The sequence below is a fragment of the Ipomoea triloba genome, chromosome 12 (genome assembly GCF_003576645.1).
Source record: "Ipomoea triloba cultivar NCNSP0323 chromosome 12, ASM357664v1".
Taxonomy (NCBI): domain Eukaryota; kingdom Viridiplantae; phylum Streptophyta; class Magnoliopsida; order Solanales; family Convolvulaceae; genus Ipomoea; species Ipomoea triloba.
The window spans coordinates 24,365,228-24,386,317 of NC_044927.1; the positions used below are offsets into that span (position 1 = coordinate 24,365,228).

General features: G+C 33.2%; 2 protein-coding genes across 6 annotated transcripts; both read left to right on the forward strand.

Moving 5' to 3' along the window:
- The first annotated feature begins 4,049 nt into the window (after positions 1 to 4,049).
- Positions 4,050 to 6,927, forward strand: LOC116000040 (RNA-binding protein 42). Of its 4 annotated transcripts, none has more exons than XM_031240043.1 (7): positions 4,050 to 4,442; positions 4,709 to 4,886; positions 5,216 to 5,313; positions 5,898 to 5,994; positions 6,190 to 6,275; positions 6,445 to 6,526; positions 6,603 to 6,927. In XM_031240043.1, the coding sequence occupies exons 1-6, from the start codon at positions 4,212 to 4,214 to the stop codon at positions 6,496 to 6,498; spliced, it is 744 nt and encodes a 247-aa protein (XP_031095903.1). In that variant the 5' UTR covers positions 4,050 to 4,211; the 3' UTR covers positions 6,499 to 6,526; positions 6,603 to 6,927. The 4 variants fall into 4 exon arrangements, 3 of the variants coding, with proteins under 3 accessions (XP_031095903.1, XP_031095902.1, XP_031095901.1); XM_031240042.1 differs by having other exon boundaries at positions 6,633 to 6,927; XM_031240041.1 differs by having other exon boundaries at positions 4,051 to 4,442; positions 6,445 to 6,927.
- A 3,670-nt stretch (positions 6,928 to 10,597) lies between these two features.
- LOC115999038 (serine/threonine protein phosphatase 2A regulatory subunit B''beta-like) lies at positions 10,598 to 20,385 on the forward strand. Of its 2 annotated transcripts, XM_031238771.1 has the most exons (13): positions 10,602 to 11,195; positions 13,800 to 14,042; positions 14,152 to 14,257; positions 14,703 to 14,802; positions 15,332 to 15,437; positions 15,643 to 15,733; positions 16,246 to 16,387; positions 17,069 to 17,216; positions 17,312 to 17,421; positions 18,178 to 18,334; positions 18,951 to 19,076; positions 19,176 to 19,350; positions 19,790 to 20,385. In XM_031238771.1, exons 1-12 carry the CDS (start codon positions 11,046 to 11,048, stop codon positions 19,314 to 19,316), a joined length of 1,620 nt encoding a protein of 539 aa, XP_031094631.1. In that variant the 5' UTR covers positions 10,602 to 11,045; the 3' UTR covers positions 19,317 to 19,350; positions 19,790 to 20,385. The 2 variants fall into 2 exon arrangements, with proteins under 2 accessions (XP_031094633.1, XP_031094631.1); XM_031238773.1 differs by lacking the exons at positions 18,951 to 19,076; positions 19,176 to 19,350; positions 19,790 to 20,385 and adding an exon at positions 18,749 to 18,886 and having other exon boundaries at positions 10,598 to 11,195.
- The last annotated feature ends 705 nt before the right edge of the window (positions 20,386 to 21,090 follow it).

A 21,090-nucleotide genomic window follows, 5' to 3' on the forward strand; every position in this document is an offset into this window, starting at 1 on the left:
ATGACACGTTAAATACTTAAATCCTGTAATAAAACTGTCCCTTACGTGTAACGCGGTTGAGACTTGAAATGGTAAGATTCATAATATACACTAATTTGTAGTAATTTAGAAGTATAATTTATTATTAAATTATGTGAGCTTAAATTAAATTTTTTGAGTACATATTTTGTTATTGTTATATTATGCACCCTAAGGAAAATAATAATAAATGAAGTGTTGCCAACAAAAACCAAACTTAAATATGAAGTAACTTATTATTGTAGTTTATTTTGTATTTTTACGGATTTTATTTAACATGGCAAATATCTATTTACAAACTCTTAAGTCGTGACATCTATAATAATCAACTTATGAGTGTTGATTCATCTCTTTAAATCTTTAAATTTACTTAAAATTTAGTTTAGATAATACTAATATTGTTTGAGCTAATATTTAAAATATTGTTAGATATATTCATTTGAATGACTTGTATACATATGATTTTTACTTTGATATTTAATATATGTGAAATTTCAATATACATGTATTATGATATTATATAACTAAAAATATTCGAACCAATAAATTATTGAGTTCAATCAAAATTTAAAATTTTGTGTAGATTTCAAGTTTTAATTTTGATTATGTGAATAATGTATAACTTTAAGTGTAAGCAATTTATATAAGTAAACGAGTAGAAATAATAGAATATTGTGTTAAGAAAGATAATATGATAATGAATGTAATGATAATAATAAATACATATGTAAGTATATAACAGTAAGAATGTGTTTATAGTGATATATAACCAAATAAATGATACATGATTATGTTTTACAGTTAGAAAAACAAATTTTAAAAGTTCTTCAATTTTATAGGAAAAAAAAAACAAATGAAAATTTGTGCTAGTAAATGAATTTACTGTTTTATATTCTCGAATTGTATAGATTTTATAAAATTATGGCAAATTATGCTATGGACACGGGTACACCTAGCAATGTGGACCTAGGTCCATATTCACAATTTAAAAATTTTATATTCATACTTTACGAACTTTATGTTCACAATTTTAGAACTCTATATTCACAATTTTAAATCTCAATATACAAAATTACATTACTCAATATTCACAATTTTTAAACTCTATATTCACAATTTTGCTATATAGTCAAAATTTGTGTTATACTATTTAGGAATAAGGGTCAAATAGGTCACCGAATTACACACGAAATTGCAATTAGGCCATCGAACTCAAAAACAATGCAATTGGGTCCTTGAACTACACAAATTCATGCAAATTAACCCAAAGTGACTTGTTGACTTGATCTTCCGGTTACCAACTTTAAAAATAATATTTTAAAATAATTTTAAATAAATAAATTAATTAAAATTAAAATTTAAAAAAAAAAGCAGGAACAAGTCAATTGTGTCCTTTTTTAATTTTTAATTTTAAATTTAATTTTAATTAATTATTTTATTTAAAAATTTTTTAAAATATTATTTTTAAAGTTGGTAACCGGAAGATCAAGTCAAACAAGTTATTTTTGGTTAATTTGCATGGATTTGTGTAGTTCAGGGACCAAATTGCATTATTTTTGAGTTCAATAGCTTAATTGCAGTTTTGTGTGTAGTTTGATGGCCTGTTTGATCCTTATTCCTACTACTAGTTTTATGCGCGCATTGCGCGTATGGTTAATGCCCAATGTTTATATTTAAATAAATATTTGAAAGTATATCAATGCAATATTATATAGGAGAAGTTTATACATGGGTAATTGAATGTCGAATTTTTTTATTTAAATATCTAACTCAAATTATATGAATCCAATATAATATAGAAAATTCATTATAATTATTACTAAAATAAATGTTTGCAACCTTGTAAAATCGATAGTCTAAATATTTGGTCTAAAAATGATAGTTTAAATAAATACTACTTTTCATTTGAATTTTTCTAAGTGTTCTTAATTCTCTTTTGAGTAACATTCTCATTGTCTTCATCCTTACTATTTGTTCTCTTCATTTTTGTTGGTAGTGTGTTATTTGCAATTCAGTTATTGTTGGTAGCATAGATGATAACGTCATGCAATGAGATTATGATATAGGAGCTATGAACTTTCCTTTAGGTGTTCTGCTTGGGGTTCATTTGGTTCAACCATTATTATTGAATGAGTTATTGTGGATAAAGAAATCCCTAGTTTAAGAAAAAAGATTAAATAAATTAATAAAAATTTGAAAATTTAAAATATTATATATTATATATTCCAAATATATTAAAAGGTAGTTTCTTGCTTCAATTTGCTGGGTAATGAGTTATTTGAGTACTTTCATTGTCAACAAATCCTCCAAGTAGTTAATATGAATGGTTTCAAACTATTCGTTTTTATTTTTTCATGGTATTAAAGAAATACATATGTATCATTTTTTGTTGTAACTACTAATTTATTTAATTCAATAAGAGTAAAATAGAGCGATTCCGCTTCAATTTGTTGGGTTATTTGAGTACTCTTTTTGTCAACCAATCCCCAAGTAGTTAATATAATTAGTTTCAAATTATTTTAAATTTTTTTTCATAGTATTAATAAAATACTTGGTAAATAAACATATAACATTATTTTGTACTATAACTTATATTTAATTACAATATATTGTAAAAATAAGATAATGGACAATGTAATGAATATCAATTGATAAATTTGAATGTAAAGAATCTTTGCATGAGAGAAAAGAAAGACAATATAACTAATGAAATTATTTATCTTATTTAATTTAATTTTTTGATAATGAATAATATTTTCAAATAAAGGTATTATAGACACATAATTCTAAATTAAAGAAATACATATGTATCATTTTTTGTTGTAGCTACTAATTTATTTAATTTAATAAGAGTAAATAGAGTGAGAAACTTAATTATGTCAAATTTGATTGAGATGAGGTGCGAACCTAAGATCTTTCTTATAGAAATTAATGAGTAAGTTAAAAGTTAACGGAATATTAACGGAGAAGATAATATTTAACGAAAAACTTAACGGATAATCATAAAAGTAAGGTTAAATTAGGTAATCTCTAATAATAATATTAATATGAATTATCTTAACCATCTATTTGATTAAATAATTCATCTGAACCATTCATTTGATTAAATAATTTGACCGCCATTTTTTATACCTATTTTAGGCCTAATTCTCTTTGGCTCTTATTAGTATAGTAATTTAATATAGAATTATAAAATTGTGAACATAGAGTTCAAAAAATATGAATATAGAGTTAAAAAACTGTGAACATATAGTTTAATAGTTATGAACATAAAGTTATAAAATTGTAAACTTTGAGTACTAAATTTGTGAACATGAACATGGGTCCATCTTGTAAGGTGGACCCGCGTCCATGGCATAACAATATGAAAATTAGTGTCCGATTGAAAGCAGGAAAATGACTTATGTAAAATATTTTTTGGAAAATGAGTCATTTTTCAGAAACTAGTTTCATTTCCAGTGTTTGGATGTATTCTAAAAAACTATCTTTGTGTGTTTGGTTCATTTTATAGGAAATGGGGCTGAATTGTATAATTAAACATTGTAATTATTTTATTTAAAATAAAAAAATATTTAAATAATATTATTTATTAAAAAAATATAATTAAAAAAAAAAAACATAGTACCAACAGGTTTCCACTTGTGTCCGACGGTTTCCTTGGTCCATTTACAACCACGGGTGATATGGCTTGGTTTTGACCGAGAACATGCGAATCGGCTATTTTGGCGATTTTGAAAAATGACTTACGGGATATAATTCCGTAAGTCATTTAAAAAAAAATGAAATGATTTTCCTTGGTCAACGGTTTTCGTTGATTGCATTTTCTGGACGTTGCCAAACACCAAAAATTCAGAAAATATTTTTTAAAAGTCATTTTACGAGTTACCAAACACACCCTTAGAGGAAATTGTCAGACAGTGTTGCAGCCCATTCATTATTCATAAGCCCAACTTCCCAAGGCCCAGTCCGGTCCATCACTAAATACAAGAGCCACCGTGTCAGAGTAAAATGCGCAATCGTATACCTCTGTAGTCAAATTAGAATTATCCCATTTCTCTCTCTCTCTCTCTCTCTCTCTCTCTATTTCGGGACCAAAATCAACGAGCCCTAAACGCGAAATCTCTACCGCTCCATCTCCGATCTTCCATCCAATTGAACTTCGTTGTTGGCGCAATTCTCAGCCGGTATCTGCCATGTCGACGGTGCCTTCAACATCCGCAGCTGCCGCTTCTTCTTCGTCGCAGTACACGTACTCCAATGGCACCTACTTTCCGACTCCTTTTCATCTTCAACAGCAGCCGTCGCAACCCTACATCGGCGCTGCCCCTCCGCCGGCTCAGCTCCCTGCTCCTCCCGCGGTTCCTACCGTCTATCCACCTCCGGCCCCTCTTCCCGGCGTATATTCTTTGCCTCAGTACCAGCAAGTAAGAATTTCTATCACCTGAAAAAAAACAGTAAAAGAGAAATGTGATTTTGATTAGGTATATGGATATATGCAGCTGCAATTATACATTTAGGCATATTGCGTGTATACTTGTATATATGTATTTGTGTGTGCATGGATTTAGATATAGTTATAGTGATTTGTGAGTAACATATGGTTTAATTTAATTTTCCATAGGAAACTAGTCCATATTGTCATATTGGGTATGCATGACCTGTTTGTGATGTTTGTAGTCTGCATTGACAGGCGCAGCAGTTGTTTCAAAGGGATGCCCAAACAATTACTCCAGAAGCACTTGAGAATGTGAAAGCTGCACTTGCTAGCAGTGATATTGAGCACAAAGTTGAGGCTAAGAAGAAAGCCCTGCCTCGTAAAGCAGCAGGGCAAAGTTGGGAGGACCCCACTCTTGCTGATTGGCCAGAAAGTATGTTTTGTTTTCCCTTGTATATGTTCTCGGATGATTATTCACATGAGGGTTTGGTTTTGGTGATGTTGCTTTAGATTAGCATTGATTGATATTCAAGATTTTGGAAGGATTTTCCACCACATTGTTTAATTTAGAATCTTTTGTGTAAGGTACACACTTAATTTGATACTTGAACTGCTTCTTGCAGGAAGTCCACATCTCGGTCTCTTAATTGTCATGTTTGTATCTTATTATTATTATTAGTATTATTATTTTATTTTATTTTATCTTCTCAATATTTGGAGGGATAAATATATTATGATCACAGTGGTGTTGGCATTTTGCAGATGATTATCGTCTGTTTTGTGGTGATCTTGGAAATGAGGTGAATGATGATGTTTTATCGAAAGCTTTTTCAAGATTCCCTTCTTTTAACATGGCTAGGGTGAGTTCTCATGGAAGTCATTTCCACTCTTCTCTGTATCTATGATGTTTTTTATTGCTACATGTGAGGATTTGGATGTAATCTGAATGTGTATGTTTGAAGTATTTGGAGCCCTCAAATGTCTTGTATGCATTAAAATGGAAATCTCTTTGGTCTTAGTTGCATTGAAGCTTGTAAAGCTGAAGCGAATTACTGTTGGAGAAATATCTATCCATGAATTAAATTTAGCACTTTTTAGTTTCTTGCAATTTAGTTCATGCGTATTTTATTGTGATCTAATTTAAATGATGGCATCCACAAATGGTTTTTTGCCTGTTTGGAACTTGGAAAAAGGCAACTATGTGATGTTTCTACATTCCATATGGCTTGTTGGTTTATGTCTCTTGTCAATCTATTATCTTTAACTCTTCTATAATTTTGTATCTAGATGCTGGGTTGAGTTTGCTCTTGCTTTCTAACACACCTCACCCACTAAAAAAAGGAGTAAAAAAGAGAGAGATGTGGTGGCATTAGTGTTGGAGTATCTGCTTGTTTGCACTTTGTTGTAATAATAGCTAACTGTTTGTGCAATATCATCATTGCAGGTTGTGCGAGACAAGCGGACTGGTAAGACTAAAGGCTATGGATTTGTAAGTTTCTCAAACCCTTTGGACCTTGCTGCCGCCCTTAAAGAAATGAACGGTACGTAATAATTGTACATCCACAGATTTGGATCTCTTTTGCGTTTCTGATATGGCCTTAATCACTGTCTTAAACTGTGAAAGACCCATGCTGTCTCTGAAAGGTGTGTCGTGTAAGAGATCAATTAAACTCAGGAGAGTATGTGCTTAGTATATCTTGGTTCATTTGTTCTGACATACACCATTATAATTTCAGGTAAATATGTTGGAAATCGACCAATTAAACTCCGGAAGAGCAAGTGGCAAGACAGGATTGATAATGATGCTTTGGAAAGACAAAAGGTAAGAGGCTGTTTGTCAACATTTTCTTCTCGTCTTTTTTTTCCCTTCTCCCGCACCTGACACTACGTAAGTACCTAACCACTCCCACATACAACCAACCTTAACTCCCTACCCAACCCTGACATGTTTTGGTGAATCTGGATTTTAATGACATGCAATCTTTTGACAGAACCACTCTCAGAAGAAGGGTAAAATGCCAAGGAAGAGTGTATTGCACAAGTGAGCACTATTATGCAGTCGAGCAACTGATGGTAAGAAAGCTATTGGACGTTTGCCTTGTTTTCATTCCTTGCCATGGATAAATGACTCCCACTTACCGGGGTGTAGACACTTTCCATTCATACTTAATCCATTTAGGACCGGGTAGAGAAGTTCCAGATGTAAGATCCGCTTGTGGGCATGTATCCTTTATGCAAGGGTTACCTGTGACTTGTGAAGTTGGTGTAATAGATGTCCTTGTGAGAAGTATCTGCTCAAAAATTTGGAGCATAATTCATGTACTGGGATGACAAGTATAAGGCTAACATTCTACTGTTGACAAACATCATCTGCATGTATGTTTTGCTATACTATTATTCAAGTTTGTAGTCATGTTAATTGTATGACTTGAGAATTTAACATTTTTTAAAATGCTGCAGCTGTTTTACCCAAATTACTCTGTGAATGCTATAAAATAGCTCCGGTCATTTATGCAGCTCGTAATCCTATATGCCTGCTGTCTGGATTTACTTATTTATTTATTGGGTAATATGCTGTCAAGTTTATATTAGACAAAACTTAAGATCAATAGTTATATCATGAACCAGAAATCTGCATCGTGAACTCTGTTCAAATTATATGCTTACAGTTAACATATTATGTAAGATTGTGTACTTGTTGCATTTACTTATTATGTGCATGCAATTAACGTGGGTATATAATCTAGACTAGGGTCCACAATACTTGTGGTGGATCATGTGGACCCTAGTCCACAATATAATTTGCTTAGTTTGATGCAGTATGTTCTTGTTGTTTGGTTTCCAAAAGAATTTTGCTTTATGGATTTGCTTAATTTCAATTTTTGCCAACGTTTTACAGGCACTTTGTCTTTTAATTAACGGTTGAACTATAAGTTTAGTTATTTTGTCCAATTGCTATATTAAAAGAAGGGAATATTGCAGCCCCACTGGTTTCCTTTTAGGTTTCATGCTTTGGAGAAAATGAACTATAGATCTAAATCTGCAGCAAAGTCAAGATGTAATTTTAATTCGTCGTAATCTTGACGAGTTTTAATGAGGTGTTCATCGTTGGTAAGTTGGTGTATAGCATTAAGCGTGAATGGAATTTTTTCTTTCAAGATTTACTTATATTTTAAAATACTTCTAACAGTTCACCATTAACAAGAATCGTAACTTGAATTGTTAATATACGATTCTAGACAGTTCATGAATTGGTGATTTTAATTTATGAATTATTGGTTAATCGAGATTTAAAAAAAAAAATACTCCGTAACTTTTAAATATAATTAATTATTTGAATTTTATTAATTTTAAATAAAAGATTAAACTATAAATTAAATAAGCATATTAAATTTTGTATTTAAGTTCAAATTTTTAAAGAATTGTAATTTAAGAAAAAAAAAAAAAAAAAGAATTGCCGTCGGAGACGAGGAAGAGACCGAGATGGTCTCCATGGCATGGAGACGAAGAGATGGTCTGAAGTGTTTTTTTTTTTTTTTAAATTAAAATTTTTTAAAAAAATTTTAAAAAAATTTAAATTAAAAAAAAAAAAAAAGAATTGCCGTCGGAGACGAGGAAGAGACCGAGATGGTCTCCATGGCATGGAGACGAAGAGATGGTCTGAAGTGTTTTTTTTTTTTTTTTAATTAATTATTTTATTTAAAATTATTTTAAAATATTATTTTTAATTATTTTATTTAAAATTATTTTAAAATATTATTTTTAGAAACGGTAACGGTACATCAGGTAAACAAGTTATTTTGAATCAAATTGCATGACTTTGTGTTGTTTAAGAACCCAATTGTATTTTTTTTAGTTCGATGATCTAATTGCAGTTTGGTGTGCAGTGGTCTATTTAACATTTATTCTAATATATAGTATGAGTTAAAAGAATACAAAAATACTCCGTATAATACAATGAGACAAGTTGAGCCCAAATAAGATTGACATTCATTACTCGATGAATCATTACTCAACTTACCCCATTGATGATCCAATGAAAACCTCACGGTCTTACCCATTGAGAACTTGGTTAAGAGGTTTGAGTCAAATAAAAAATAGTTTAACAAATAAATGTATTTTAGGATGACAAGTGCCTAATCTATTAACCAATGAATTTACCACTTCAGTGATCTAAACAGATCATATCACATCATTTAAAACATGTGCTCAAATTACAAATTTGATCAATGAATTGACCACTTTAGTGATCTAAACAAATCATATCACATCATTTAAAACATGTATTTATTGTTCAGATTACAAATTTAGCTGATATAGCAAGATCACCTAATAGTTCAATATCCATCCGTCAATAGGGGTTCTATTGTTGGTTTGGTGTACAAATATTCTTCCTAACCCCCAACCCAAGTATGGGAATTCATTTGATATGCGTCCAACTATTCAATACAATAGCATTACTTCATTGTTTTTTCAGTTGATTTAGTGTGCAAATATTACTAGTGTTGGATACACCCACAAGATGGTAAAACTTTTACGCTACGACTAACATGATTTGATTTTGCGTTATTGGGTGCATTATTGAATGTTCCACCTCAAAACCAACTGAATTATATGTGAAGATATTATTCAATCTTAAAATACATTAATCTCTAACTTTAAAAAGATTTAATTGTTTATTATCATATTAATATGTCACTAATATAATTTTTAAAAAAATGATAAACATAATTAATGTAATTTACGGTATAACCATTCATTATCAAACATCCCTTGGACTAAAAAGTACTACGTACATAGTAATGTAATATAGTTGATAGTATTGTCAAAGCGGGCCGACCCGCCCGATTAGGCCCGCCCCACATCGGGCCTAATTTTTTGCGGACTTTTGCGGGCCAGCCCTAACGGCCCCGCGGGCTAGGATTCATACAACACTAGCCCGCATTTTTTGCGGACTTTTTTTTAGTGTGTACACAAAGTGTATACATGAATATATATTCATGTGTATAGTATTGTACATACGTGTACACATGAATATATATTTATATCCATGTGTACAAATGTGTGTGTGTGTGTGTATATAATAATTAAAAAAAAAAATGGCGGGTCGCGGGTCGGCCCGCAACCCGTGTGGGTTAGCCCGCGTGGGTCGTGGGCTAAGCCCGTTAGGCTCGCTCCTTCGCAGGTCATATATATATATATAGCCTTAACCCGCCCCACCGCGGGGCGGGTGCGGGCCAGTCCGCAGGTTTATTCCTCACCCTGTGACCCTAGCCGGCAAAGGATCGCAGGGGGTAAACCAGCCTAGGTTACCCATAGCTGACCGGCGGTTCGAACCTACGACCTCTCAGTTGTAGGTGGATCTCTCTTACCACCTGGGCTGGGGTCACCCCCAGTTCCGGCCCACTTTGACAGTACTAATAGTTGATGTGCCCAATTCCGTTTCTAAACGAATTACGTATTTTTAATCGTTAAGTTTTGATTTATAAGAAAGTTTGCCACCACTATACTATTTGAAAGTACGCTATGGATGAAGCCGTGCATTATAACTCTAACTAACCTATGTTTGGTATATCTAATCGGTTTAAAGCAAGAAAGCCAACAAGTCCAATATACAATTATCATAGAGAGCTAAATTTAAAATATTATTATTATCAATTTAATATATACTTTTATAAATTCTTATAATGTTTACAAAAATTTAGAACGACTCTATAAAAGTAAATAAAAATTTATTAAAATATATCATTTAATTTTTTTTTTATATATGTACTACTACACAAAGAGTCAATGCTTTTATTCAAACTTGTGACAATTTATTTGGAAGAGCTACAAAGACACCATTGAGTTAAGCTACTTGATATTATATTAAAATTTTACAAAAGTCATGATTGATTAGATCCCGGCCAATATCTCAAATTAATTTATAAAAAGTAACGAGGTTAAATATCTAAGTTTGATACTATATTAAAAAGTTACAAAAGTCATGATATTTATTCAGCCAATGTCCCAAATTAATTTATAGAAGGTAACAAGGTCAAATATCTAAGTTGAACTAAACACAAGATTTGGAGGAATTAATAAAACAATGATATTAACCAAACAACCCCTGGTTTTGGATATTGGCTTTAATTGCTTCCGTCTGAATTGCTTCGTCTCTGTGGACTAACATACTCTTATCAAGCGTCACCTATATTATACGGAAGTAATTTCACTTTTTTCTCCTTTATGTTTCTCTCTTCATCTTCTTCATCGGCACTTGGCTCCTTCTCATCCTCCTCCCGCTTTTCGCCAAGCTTTTCTCTGGAAATTCTCATCCTCCGGTCTTCGAATATTGAATTTTCACTCGTTCATTTCTTCCTAGGGTTTTTCTTCCTCTCGATTCATCCGATTCGGAAGATCTGCTCGGATTTGCACTTTTCGTATCCAATTCCAGGAGTTTGGCCGGAAACCAACGGCGTCGTTTGAATTGGAGCTGCGGTGGTGTGAAGAGCGGTGTTTCGGAGCTTGTTTAGGGTTTGTTGGATGATACAGGAAGAACGCAAAGATCTGAGGATTTGCTGCGACTTGATTTCGATTTGTAGGCTTCGTGATGGATGTGGATTTTGATGGCGACGTGGCGAATCTCGATGCTGAGCTCTTGCAGCTCCCGGAGGTGTCTCCTCTGGCTATCAAAGCGAATCCTTATATCGCCGAGAAGCTCTTTGATCAATGGCTGTCGCTTCCGGACACAGTTTCATTGGTATTTTCCTTTTGCAGCTATGCCTAGTTGTTACACTGACTCAAAAAATGAATTTATATACACCTACATCTAGTTTCTTTTATTCTGTGTAATTAGTCTATTTCAACAAAAATGTGAATGCTGGTAGGCTGTTTGATTAGCGGTAGTATTAATGAATAGTGCAGAAGTAGCGATAAATGGACAGAAGATATTAACACATGTACAATATGTATGGTTATCACTGGAGATGGAGGTTAGGGCTTTTTGGCTGAAAATTTACACCCCTAAAACAAATGTAAAGAGAGTGTTGCCCATATTATGTATCTTCCCTAGGCTAGCAGTTATTTTTGTGAGTGCTGGAAATATCTTTTCCCTTCATGCCTTCATTCCATAGTACCCCAATTAATTCAAAAATAAATAAATAAACATAGTGATGAAACACATTTTTAATGAGCAAAAATACTTATTCTATGTAGAAGATTTGCTAGAATTACCATTCATGGAAACTATGTTAGGTTCTATTTGTCATTAGATCAAAGTATTGGTTTATGTATTTCATTTCATCTTAAAGTCTTAGGAAAACATTAACATCTATATAGATCCAGATTAGTGACAGCTGATATGTCCTTTGACATTATCTGTATGATTCAAACTTGAAACTTGATTGGCAGTGTGTATTGCTGATCCTTTTTTATACTATCAAGGATTGTTATGTGTTCTCCACATTAGTAGCTCTGAGCATTATGGCTTTACCAGAAATATTGATATGGATTGTATGAAATCTTTTATTGCTGACTATAAGTGAATGATCCATATTTAATATTGCTCACTTACTGTTGCTACTATGAGGAAATTGAACTAAATTTATTATCTGGTTAAGATGTCTTTTATTTTATTTATGGTACAGCCAACTAGACTGAAAGGAATCAAAGGATAGATAATTATTTAGTTCAAAGAGAACAGAGCTCAGGTGGTTAATGAAATTTATGTATTTCCTTTTTCTTTAATCTCTTCATTTTCTAATTTTGTAACCATTTACTTGACCTCATAGTCAATAGATTGGTGGCTTAGCCATTAGCTTTTACGATCCTTGATTAAATGACAGACTGTCTAGAGTTTACGTGTGTAGATCTCTTTATTGGTGGAGAGTGACATTCTGGGATTTGGGGTTTCAATTCCTTATAAGTTTCTGGCTGTGGAAGTTAGGTCTAGATGAAGCATTTCTGAACACCTTATATGTGATTTTCATGACAAGTAGCAAGATTTATAGGATTTGCTTCCTTGATCTCTTCACAGGACATTGAGAACAAAGCAAAATCTATCAAATCCTATATCTTGATCCTCTCCATGAGGGAAGAATGCTTCCTAAGGATTGACTGCATGTACTATGAAGGGAAGTTAAATGCTTTCCATGTGTCTTCCTTGAGAGAAGGCTGTTTTCCAAGTATTAAACAGCATTTAATAGGAATAAGGAAAATATAGTTATTTTCATTGGGAAAGAAAGCATTTTTGGTATTTGAGATACAGAGATAGTAATTTTTTGTAAATTCAGTCCTTAAGGTATAAAGTGTTGCAAATATACTACTTAGTTATCATCAAAAGTGGTTATTATAGTCCCCTAATGTGGTTATTTAAATCCTCCTAAAGTATGAGGGACCAAAATAGCCACTTTAGTGGATAATGGAGTACATTTGCAACACTTGGTATCTTAGGGATTGAAATTACAAAACCCTACTATTTTAGGGACCCAAAGTTAGAAATAGAAGAATCTTGTTTGTCACATAATTTTAACTGGGCAGACATCATATGATAAACTATGGGTTTGTTTATGTATCTGGATGGAAGGCTTGGAGATGAAGTGGCTTTTTATAGCTGAAGTCTTCAGATATTCATATTATTGCACTTTTACAATGGAAAATTGATTGCAAGAGTTCATAGTAGCCTCTTGGTGATGCATTGCTATTCTTGATTTTTTACGTTGAAATCTATCTGAAATAATTATGTGAAGAATTATGGTTTTTTCTTTTTCCGTTTTGATGGAAAAACAAGATTTGGTTGAATAGTGTGAGAGAAATTACAGTAGAAGATGAGAAGCTATTTGAAAAATATGAACTCCTTAAGTAAAGAAAATAAAAATGAAACTAAATCTTACTCATATCAGAAATATAGAGATGCAAACACTGATTTTAGTATTTATGTATCCAGAAGAAAAGATGTTAACATCAGTGATTCATAGGGGTTCGATGCTGTTCTTTTATTCTTACTGTAATTATTTATTTGTAATCTGAGTCTTTTATTGAATCTAGGATCCTTCTCTACATGTGCGACTACACTTGGTACAAAACTTGGATTCTGAAAAGCTTCAAATTCATCTTTTACATAACATTCAAATAAAGATATGGATGACTGAAATTTTGAAATCAATGAACTCTATGTTGTGATTTGATTTTGTTTCTCTCTCTTCCTCTTTTCAGAGTCAGAGACTCAGAATTAATTATGCTGTCTTTTCTTTTTCCTTATGCTTTTTTGATTGTCTCTCTCTCTCTCCATATTTCTGACTTCCATTATTTATTGAATTCTCCGGCTTATAACTCTAAAGATAAATCCCATTTTCTCCACATTCAGGTAAAATCTTTGGTTAATAATGCCAAGGGTGGTGGTCCCCTAAATGTCTCTGGAACTTCTTCTAGCAGTAGCGCTGCTACAAGCAATTCTTTGCCATCTATGTTTCCTGCTGGCAGTACACCTCCACTTTCACCAAGAAGTTCATCAGGTTCACCTAGAACCATGAAGCATAGGGCTGGGCCATCTCAGTTAGGTTCTCCTCTGAAATTAGTGAATGAACCAGTTAAAGAGATGATACCTCAGGTTTGCAAGTGTCCCATGATTCATTCATTTTCAGGAACTTTTATGTGTATATCTCTTTAAATTGGTTGATGTTTTATTTTTAAATAAAAAATAATTGTGGTGATGGCAGTTCTACTTTCAAAATGGCCCTCCACCTCCAACCGAGTTGAAGGAACGCTGTTTGTTTAGAATCAACCAGTTTTTTTATGGTCACATGGATGGAATACAAATGCATGGTGAGATTCCTTTCTTCGCCATATTTGTCTGTGTAAAGCCAGAAATGCAGGCAAATGTACTTTATAATTATTGCCTCCTTGATAAAATCATTTTCTTTTGAGCTATCAGTCTTGCTTCCTTGATAAAATCCCGTGTTTAGCTGTTTAATGCATTTGATATTACTGCTTCTTGGAGTACTTTTATTGTTAGATTTGGATTAGAAGATAAACTACAGAGAAACACCAGATTATATGTAGCCCAGAGAAAGGTCATTTTTTAAACCTGGGGGATTTGATATGGCAGTGTTATGCCTGAAGTGATTTGTTATACTCTTTAACGCACATATTAGAGAAATTGCGTAATCTATATTTTTATTTGTGCTTTTGACATTTCCATATAACTGTAACTTTGGATGGCTAGTATAATTAAACTGTTTAGTAACTCAGTTTTTTGATTGTTTGTCAGAATTTAAGTTGATTACAAAAGAAATATGCAAACTGCCATCGTTCTTCTCCACAGCTCTTTTTAGGAAGATTGATGTTGATTGCAGTGGAATTGTCACCAGGTAAACTTTGTATGACCTTGAGAACCCTACAAGTGGGAGGGGGGGGGGGGTTCTACTCTTGGTTTAACATCCTGGTGGGTGCTTATATCTTTGATAGATTGGATGACAAGACGTCAAGACCACTATTAGCTATCATATAATGTACTTGGTTGGCACAAGTAGATAAGTGGCAAAAGGCTCTTTCTAGGAAGAGCTTATAGAAAGGAATTGTTTTAAGAAGCTTTTTTAATATTTGGTAAACATGTCTTATTTATTTTTAGTTCTTTTATCACTTAATGACCCAAGTCTACACTAAAAGATTTTCTTAAAATGGCCCCAAAAAGCACTTTGTAAAAATTCATGTTTGGCCTAGCTTATGGTTTCTTGGAGTAGATAAGACGCAATAAACTTCTGGTCAAACAAGCATGATATCTGCTTTCTTTTTGTACTTCACTTTCATTTTTTTTTCCTGTTCTGTTTTCCTCTGAATTTATTTTCTGTTCATTGTGTTTTAAGTATTTAGTGAGCATTTTCGTTTCCCTTGCTTCAGGGATGCCTTTGCTGATTATTGGGTGAATGGCAATATGTTGACCAAAGATATAGCGACCCAAGTATTCACAATCTTGAAACAGCCTGATTTGAAGTACCTGACTCAGGTTTTCCTTGCATTTGATTGAACCAAACAGCATTCCTAATTCATTAACTTTGCGATTATCAGTCAACTCATGTGAAATGAATTTTTAAGTTGCTTATTGAGACTGAAAAATGAATCCATTTACAAATTCAAATGTTTTTCTGAATCCACTGATCATTTTCCTCTTTCTTCTCAATGATTCTAATTTTCTGTCTACTGGACCATAGGAGGACTTCAAACCTATACTTAGAGAACTTTTGGCTACGCATCCAGGGTTGGAGTTCTTACAGAGTACACCTGAATTTCAAGAAAGATATGGTAATGTCCCAATGATATCCTTCTTTATACCTTTTACAGTTTCAATTCATTTGATATTTTTGCCTTGCTATATAATTTAATGCTGATGCTGTTTTCTTCATAAAAATTGAGGCCTAAAGCGTGTACCTCCTGTCACTCACACATGCACACACACACAATAGATAGAAAGGGTGGTGGTGGTAAGATAGAAAGAACCCCCCACCTGTGAAGATGCATGTGTTCCTGATGAGCCTCTAAAATTTTCTTCTTTATTCTCTTTTTCCCTAAGATTTTTTTTCAAACTTTTGTACGTCTTTCCTTTTTATTTTAATACCATGAAGTTGCTTGTGTGAGCCTTGAGATTTTAGACCATAAATTTAATGATAAAAAGATACCATTGATATGCTATTGGTGATGTTTTTGAAGTTAAAATGACTTTTTTGTGACTTTATGCAAATTAGCCTTCTCTTTATTAGTAAAGAAAATATACATGTTTTTTGCTGCATTTTAACAATTAGTTTTATTGCTGCCAGCTGAAACTGTTATATACAGAATATTTTACTACGCGAACAGATCGGGTAATGGACGTCTTACCCTTAGGGAGCTGAAACGTTCAGACCTAATTTCTGCAATGCTACATGCGGATGAAGAAGAGGATATCAACAAGGTCTTAAGGTAATGATTGGCCCAGCCAAACAGGATGTAGGCCTTTTTTTTTTTTTTTTTTTTTTGGTTTTGGGTTTTGTTTTGTTATATTATATTATTTTATGTCCTGCTGGCAATTTGCAGTGCACACACATTTGGCTACACTTAATACATACTCCACACACCAAAGAGGATGGATTCTCTTCAGTTTGCTTTTCTATTTCTTTATCCTAGCAGTCACAGTTTTGGTTAGCTGTTAATGATTTGATGAAAGTGTAAAAGCATGGAGAAATGTGCACCTTGAGTTGGACTTGGTTGCATTTTTGTTTGAATGATAAAGAAATGGCTAGGTTGGCCTTTATTTATTTAGTTTTTCCTATAAATTCAAAGTTGATCCCAATGAAATATATTTTTAAAAATGTGGCTCATTCATTGGTGAAAGCTACAACTTACAGAGCTCCTAAGAAACATTTTTATAGGTTATCTAAGTCTGCTTAGTCTTTCTGATACAGATTTCAGTAGCAATGTGACATACTGACATAGCCCAGTAGAAAGAAAGCCTTAAAATATTTTTTGCTTGTACAGTTTGAAAATAAGAACTGTTAAAGACTATTAGGAAATAACATAATTTCCTTAAAGTGCCATTTATATTTACCTCATACTTATCTTATGTTGTATGCTTTCAGTTTATTCTTGTATTCTTTGCCGCAGATACTTCTCCTATGAGCACTTTTATGTGATATATTGCAAGTTTTGGGAGCTGGATACAGATCATGATTTTCTGATTGATAAAGAGAACCTTATTAGATATGGTAACCATGCTCTTACTTATCGGATTGTTGATAGAATATTCTCTCAGGTTTGTGTTCTACAGCAGTGTTACCAGTTTCAGTTAGCCTAATTTTTGTGGGATGGAAAATTCTTATAGTACTTTATGTGTGGATATTTTTCCAGGTTCCCAGAAAGTTCACTAGTAAGGTTGAAGGAAAGATGGGTTATGAAGATTTTGTGTACTTCATATTGTCAGAGGAGGATAAATCATCTGAGCCTAGCCTGGAATACTGGTGAGTTCTGTCTCAACTGCTCTGAAGATTTGTCATCTTTCTTTGCTGTTCTAAATCTTCTACCATGAGACATTTGACTCTTGGTGCATTTTACTCTAATGTTTATTATGAAGTTAGAACAGATGTTGGGAGGGTTCACCCCAAATAGGGTTTGGCAGTAGTTCAACTACAGATTAATCAAAATTATGAAGTTAGAACTGTTCCGGTGATTATGTTACTGGTGTAGTGGGCTCAATGAGGTTGGAAAATCAGGATGATTTGCTTTCCTCGTATATTCCGTATAGTGTGAGAGAGGGGATTGGTCCAAGGGGATTCATTTTGTTTCTATCCTTTTTGGCTAGTCTACACTTTGTGACTAGAAGTCTAGAATGCTCCTCTTCTGGCATTATAGGGCCATTAGATACATCCTTTTGGCCAGAGATTTCTTGCTTGTAGGAATCTCTCTTAATTGGTTTGTTCTGCAAACTAAGGTTTGTGTGTATTTAATTTTGGACGGTTGGTTTTGTTGTTTTTTTGGGAACTATATGCTTCTTTCAAGTACCTTCAGCACTAGTGATGACACAGGCTTCATTTTAGTTGGCAGTGTCTATATCATTTTCATTCTTGGGTCCCTCAGCTTGACACTCTTTAGGCAACCTTAAAATTTTAAAGATTACAGTTAGTGACTGTTGTTGTTATTTATCATAGTATACTTTTTTATGTATGTAAGTATGTCCTATGTTACACATTTTAAGATTTTATCCTTAACTGGACCAGGTTCAAGTGCATAGATTTGGATGGAAATGGGATTCTGACCAGGAACGAAATGCAGTTCTTTTATGAGGAGCAGCTGCATAGAATGGAATGCATGGCCCAAGAGCCAGTGCTTTTTGAGGATATTTTGTGCCAGATTGTCGACATGATTAGTCCGGAGGTAACATTCCATTCTATTGCTGCCTTTACATGTTTCTCTAGCACTTATGATTCTTTTCCCATACTAATAGGCTTTAAACCCTTGACCTCCTTATTTATTACAAGCAAATTCTTTGTTTCCAAATTTAAAGTCTATTCTGTCTTTGAAAGTGGCCAGAAGTATTATTGACTAAACATCTTTTGGGAAAATTTTCATTTCTTATTTTTGGGGGAGAGGGAACCATCAGCAAGTTTCATTTGGATAATCAATATCAATCTGTCAAAAAAGTTCTGTGCGCTTGCAAATTTGTAGAAAATGAATCACTTTGTTCTCTTTGTAGTTACAATTAGTTAGAATGGTAACTTATCAATAGATAAAATAATTAGTTAGAATACACATCAAATTCTCAAGGACTCTAATGTGTTTGGGATAAAGGGCAGCCAATTTCCCACACTATGGCCCCTTCCAAACTGTGCATGATGTGTGAACCTTGTGGCCTGGTACCGGCCCCCACTATGAGGTAAGTCAGGTAACAAGGGGATATCTAATTTCTATGGTTGCTGTCATGTTCAAGATATAATGAGTTTAGATGATTTCAATTTTATTATTATTATTATTATTATTATTATTTTCACAGGAAGAAAGCTATGTTACATTACGTGACTTGAAGGGCAGCAAACTATCAGGCAGTGTTTTCAACATACTTTTTAACCTCAATAAATTTATGGCATTTGAAACTCGTGATCCTTTCCTAATTCGTCAGGTACTAATTATGACATATGTACTGTCGTTATGGAATTGTAAAAAATACTATTTTAAATTACAAAAGGATTAACAGTGAGGTTATTTCGGTTTTGTACAGGAGCGCGAGAATCCAAATTTGACCGAGTGGGATCGCTTTGCACATAGAGAATATATTAGGCTTTCAATGGAGGAAGATGCTGAAGATGCCTCCAATGGAAGTGCTGATGTGTGGGATGAATCACTCGAGGCTCCCTTTTGAGTATTAGTTGTGAGTTATGCAAAATATATGAAAGGTGAAGTTACATGCATCACTAACCTATATCAGTAACTTAATATCATTTGAGAAAAGAATTATGTTAATATCCCCAATCTTTTTTTTTTTTTTTTTAAATTACCAGAAATCTGGGTGCAAAGTTATTAATGAAACATCATATTGTGGTCAAGCAAGGGTATTTTTTGCTGGTTTGCAAGCAAGACATACTGTTTAGATTGATTGGAAGTACAAACCAATAATGATTTTAAGTAAAAGGAAGTAGCTTTGGTGTTAAAACTTTACTTGTATCAACACGTTCTCAAATTACGCTTACTATGTAGTTTCATTCAAAACTATCTATCTTCTTTCATACCAGGAAATCCAACATTGTCTTATCTGTGGGTGTTTAAGTGTTTTGATTGGTTACTATTTTTAATTGTATCTCTGTTTTCTTATAAGCTATATTTTGTTTACATCAGGTGATTGTAGGGAATTTTATTTGGCCTGGCTTTTGGACAGTGAAGGACAATTTTGCACAGCAAACTCGTGGGATTAGCGGATGTGTCTTATTCCACCAAAGGTGTTTTTTTGATTGCTAGAGGGCTTTCGATTGTATCTGCACAAAGCTTGGTTTCCAAGTCGAATACCCATTCTAGTGTAGAAGCTTCTTCTGACTTCGATGTCCAAGTGTTTTGGCAAGTCCACCAATTGGCAATTGGCGATTTTGCTGAAACTGGTTCTGATAATTCACAACTTCTAGCACTTCTTTCTGTAGTTGTAAGGAACTGTGATTATTAATTATTTGTTTCTAGAGAAAATGTTAGTGTTGTTTTTTCTATATACGCTTTTTTCTCCGAGGGGGTTCAGGTTCAGCATGGTGACTGGTGAGTGCCATGATGTAGTGTCGTCTTCTTTTCCCCCCTTTCCCAATTCGTTGTCTTCAATATTTGTGATGGACCTTTGTAATGATATCTTTTTTGCTCTGTTTAATTGCTAGTGACTGTAGACTGAATTAATGTAAAAGGGTTGTATAAATTGACTTGAATGCCAATTTCATAGTCATATACAATTTTAATGATGATGAACGGTTTATTTCCAAAAAAAAAAAATGATGATGAACGGTAGTCGGTACGGTTGATATGCTTTTAGCATTGAAACCGAAAGGGATCATTTGTATACTCCCAGTCGAATCAGTATTTTTATATCACCGCTCCCGCATTCCCTCCCCAATCCCCGCACCTGCCCTGGTAATGAACATGAAATTTTATTTCATGCAATAACTTTTGAAAAAAGATTAATTCAATTTGTATTCTCTTGATTATAATAATATTACGGGTGCGTTTGGTTCGCACACAGGAATTGGAATCGGAATGTGTATCAAATACTTGGTAATGGTAATGGATTTTGATGAAAGTATTTAGGGTGTGTTTGGTTGGTGGGTTTAGGCATAAGGAATGAGTATGAAAGTGATTGCTTGTGTTTGGTTGATAGGTTTTGTGAATGCTACTATGGGTTTGGAATACACCATTAATGATAAAACCCATACCCTTATTATATAAGGGTTTCATCTCCCTTCTTCCTTTCTTCCTCAACTATTAATAATCATTCCGATTCCACCCAACTACCAAACATGCTAAATACTTTCACCAAAACCCATTACCTATGCCTAAACCCACCAACCAAACACACATACATTTTTATTATCAATTATTAATTTGATCATTTTTTTGATCTTTCAGTTTATTCAAATCACATGGTTACAAATTATTGTCTATCATAT